General features: G+C 47.1%; 1 protein-coding gene across 1 annotated transcript; it reads right to left on the bottom strand.

Moving 5' to 3' along the window:
* Positions 1 to 329: 329 nt before the first annotated feature.
* VTP21DRAFT_2268 (uncharacterized protein) lies at positions 330 to 1,343 on the bottom strand (the record flags this gene model as incomplete). Its single annotated transcript, XM_069392442.1, has 1 exon — positions 330 to 1,343. The coding sequence occupies one exon, from the start codon at positions 1,341 to 1,343 to the stop codon at positions 330 to 332; it is 1,014 nt and encodes a 337-aa protein (XP_069250843.1).
* Between the last annotated feature and the right edge of the window lie 53 nt (positions 1,344 to 1,396).

Genomic DNA, 1,396 nt, shown 5'->3' with positions numbered 1-1,396 from the left:
CCCTGGATGGTATCTGCTCCTTCGGAGCCCAAATCGTGCTTTATTCATAGTTACAGAAAGTAATAATAAAATATAAAAAAGTATAAAATTGAAGTAAAATATTGATCAAATTTTTTCCAAATTGCTGTTTTTAGAATTAATTGTAAAAAAGTAATAATACTGAAAACAAAGTTATTTAAAAACGGTGTCCGCTATCCTTGTTCCCTAGCTTTGAGAAGTCCTACGGATCTGTGCTGTACTCTTGGGTTGTGGCGGGTGGGCATCCAGCTTCGTTCCCCTTGGGCTCTCGCCCAAAGGGAATTAGCCTTCACAGGCTCGGCCAATGCCCTTTAGGCATCGTGCCCAAGGTTCTCTCCCTGGATGGTGTTTCGTCGTAAAGTTATTCCCACAGGGAAGGTATCCATCTCCACGCGGTGATAGAAGCGTTCGAATGTGGTCGCTGAGGTCCAGTTAGCCGCTTTGAGTATGGATTCCAGCGGTGTGCCCTGCACTAACGCGTAAGATGATGAGGTGCTTCTGGTTGAGTGAGCTGTTGCTAGGATATCGCATTCGGCCAGCATATCTGTGATCCATCTTGCCACCGTATCCCCAGTTGCAGGGGTTGGAGTTTTGCGTGCCGTGACGAAGAAAGAGGGGAAGTCATCATAGCCTACTGACGTCTCTCTGGCGCGCGTAATATAGAGGTGCGTTGCTGCCACGGGACATAGCTCTGGATCTTCTAGGAGTGCTTGTAGCCTTATGGTCTTTTCCATTCCCTCTTTGGGCTTTATGGCGGTAATTTGCATCGCCCTTGGTGTGCCATTTTCCGTAGTGATGAATTGCACTCTGTCTGGTGGTATTCTTGCGAGGTCAGATCTTGGTCTCCAAATGGTTGTTAGTGCAAGTAGGAGGGCTGTTTTTTGCCCCAGACGTGCTAATGGAGTTTCTCTGTTAGTTGGGATCCTTGCTAATCTTTCTATTACCCTCTGGACATTCCAAAATGGTTGTTTTCTCCGTGGTCGAGGTGCCACCTCCTTTGCCCCTTTGATTATCGTCTTCACTATTGCTTGGTTGGCCATGGGTGCTATTTCTGGGTGGAGCATCTGCCACGTCTTCGATATCGCTGATCGGTAGACTTGGAGCGAGGTATACTTGTAGTTCCCACTCATCTCAGCAAGGAACATTGAGGCCGTAGGTAAGTCGTATCTGCACGGATCTCTATTGTTCGTTTTGCACCATGCCGTGAATTTTTTCCATGCTGAAGTATAATGTTTCCCAGTAGTTGCCCTTTCTGCCTTGGAAATGAGTTCGATTGCTTTCTCAGGAACTCCCTGTGCTTCGAGCGCATGCCTGATAATTTCCATGCGATTACCTGTGCTGGGTGTCTTGGGATCGCTTTTGGTGAGTTCAGGTGTTG

The sequence above is a fragment of the Calcarisporiella thermophila genome (assembly GCF_041956535.1).
Source record: "Calcarisporiella thermophila strain CBS 279.70 unplaced genomic scaffold VTP21scaffold_13, whole genome shotgun sequence".
Taxonomy (NCBI): Eukaryota; Fungi; Calcarisporiellomycota; class Calcarisporiellomycetes; order Calcarisporiellales; family Calcarisporiellaceae; genus Calcarisporiella; species Calcarisporiella thermophila.
This window is presented reverse-complemented; position numbering and strand designations above follow the sequence as displayed.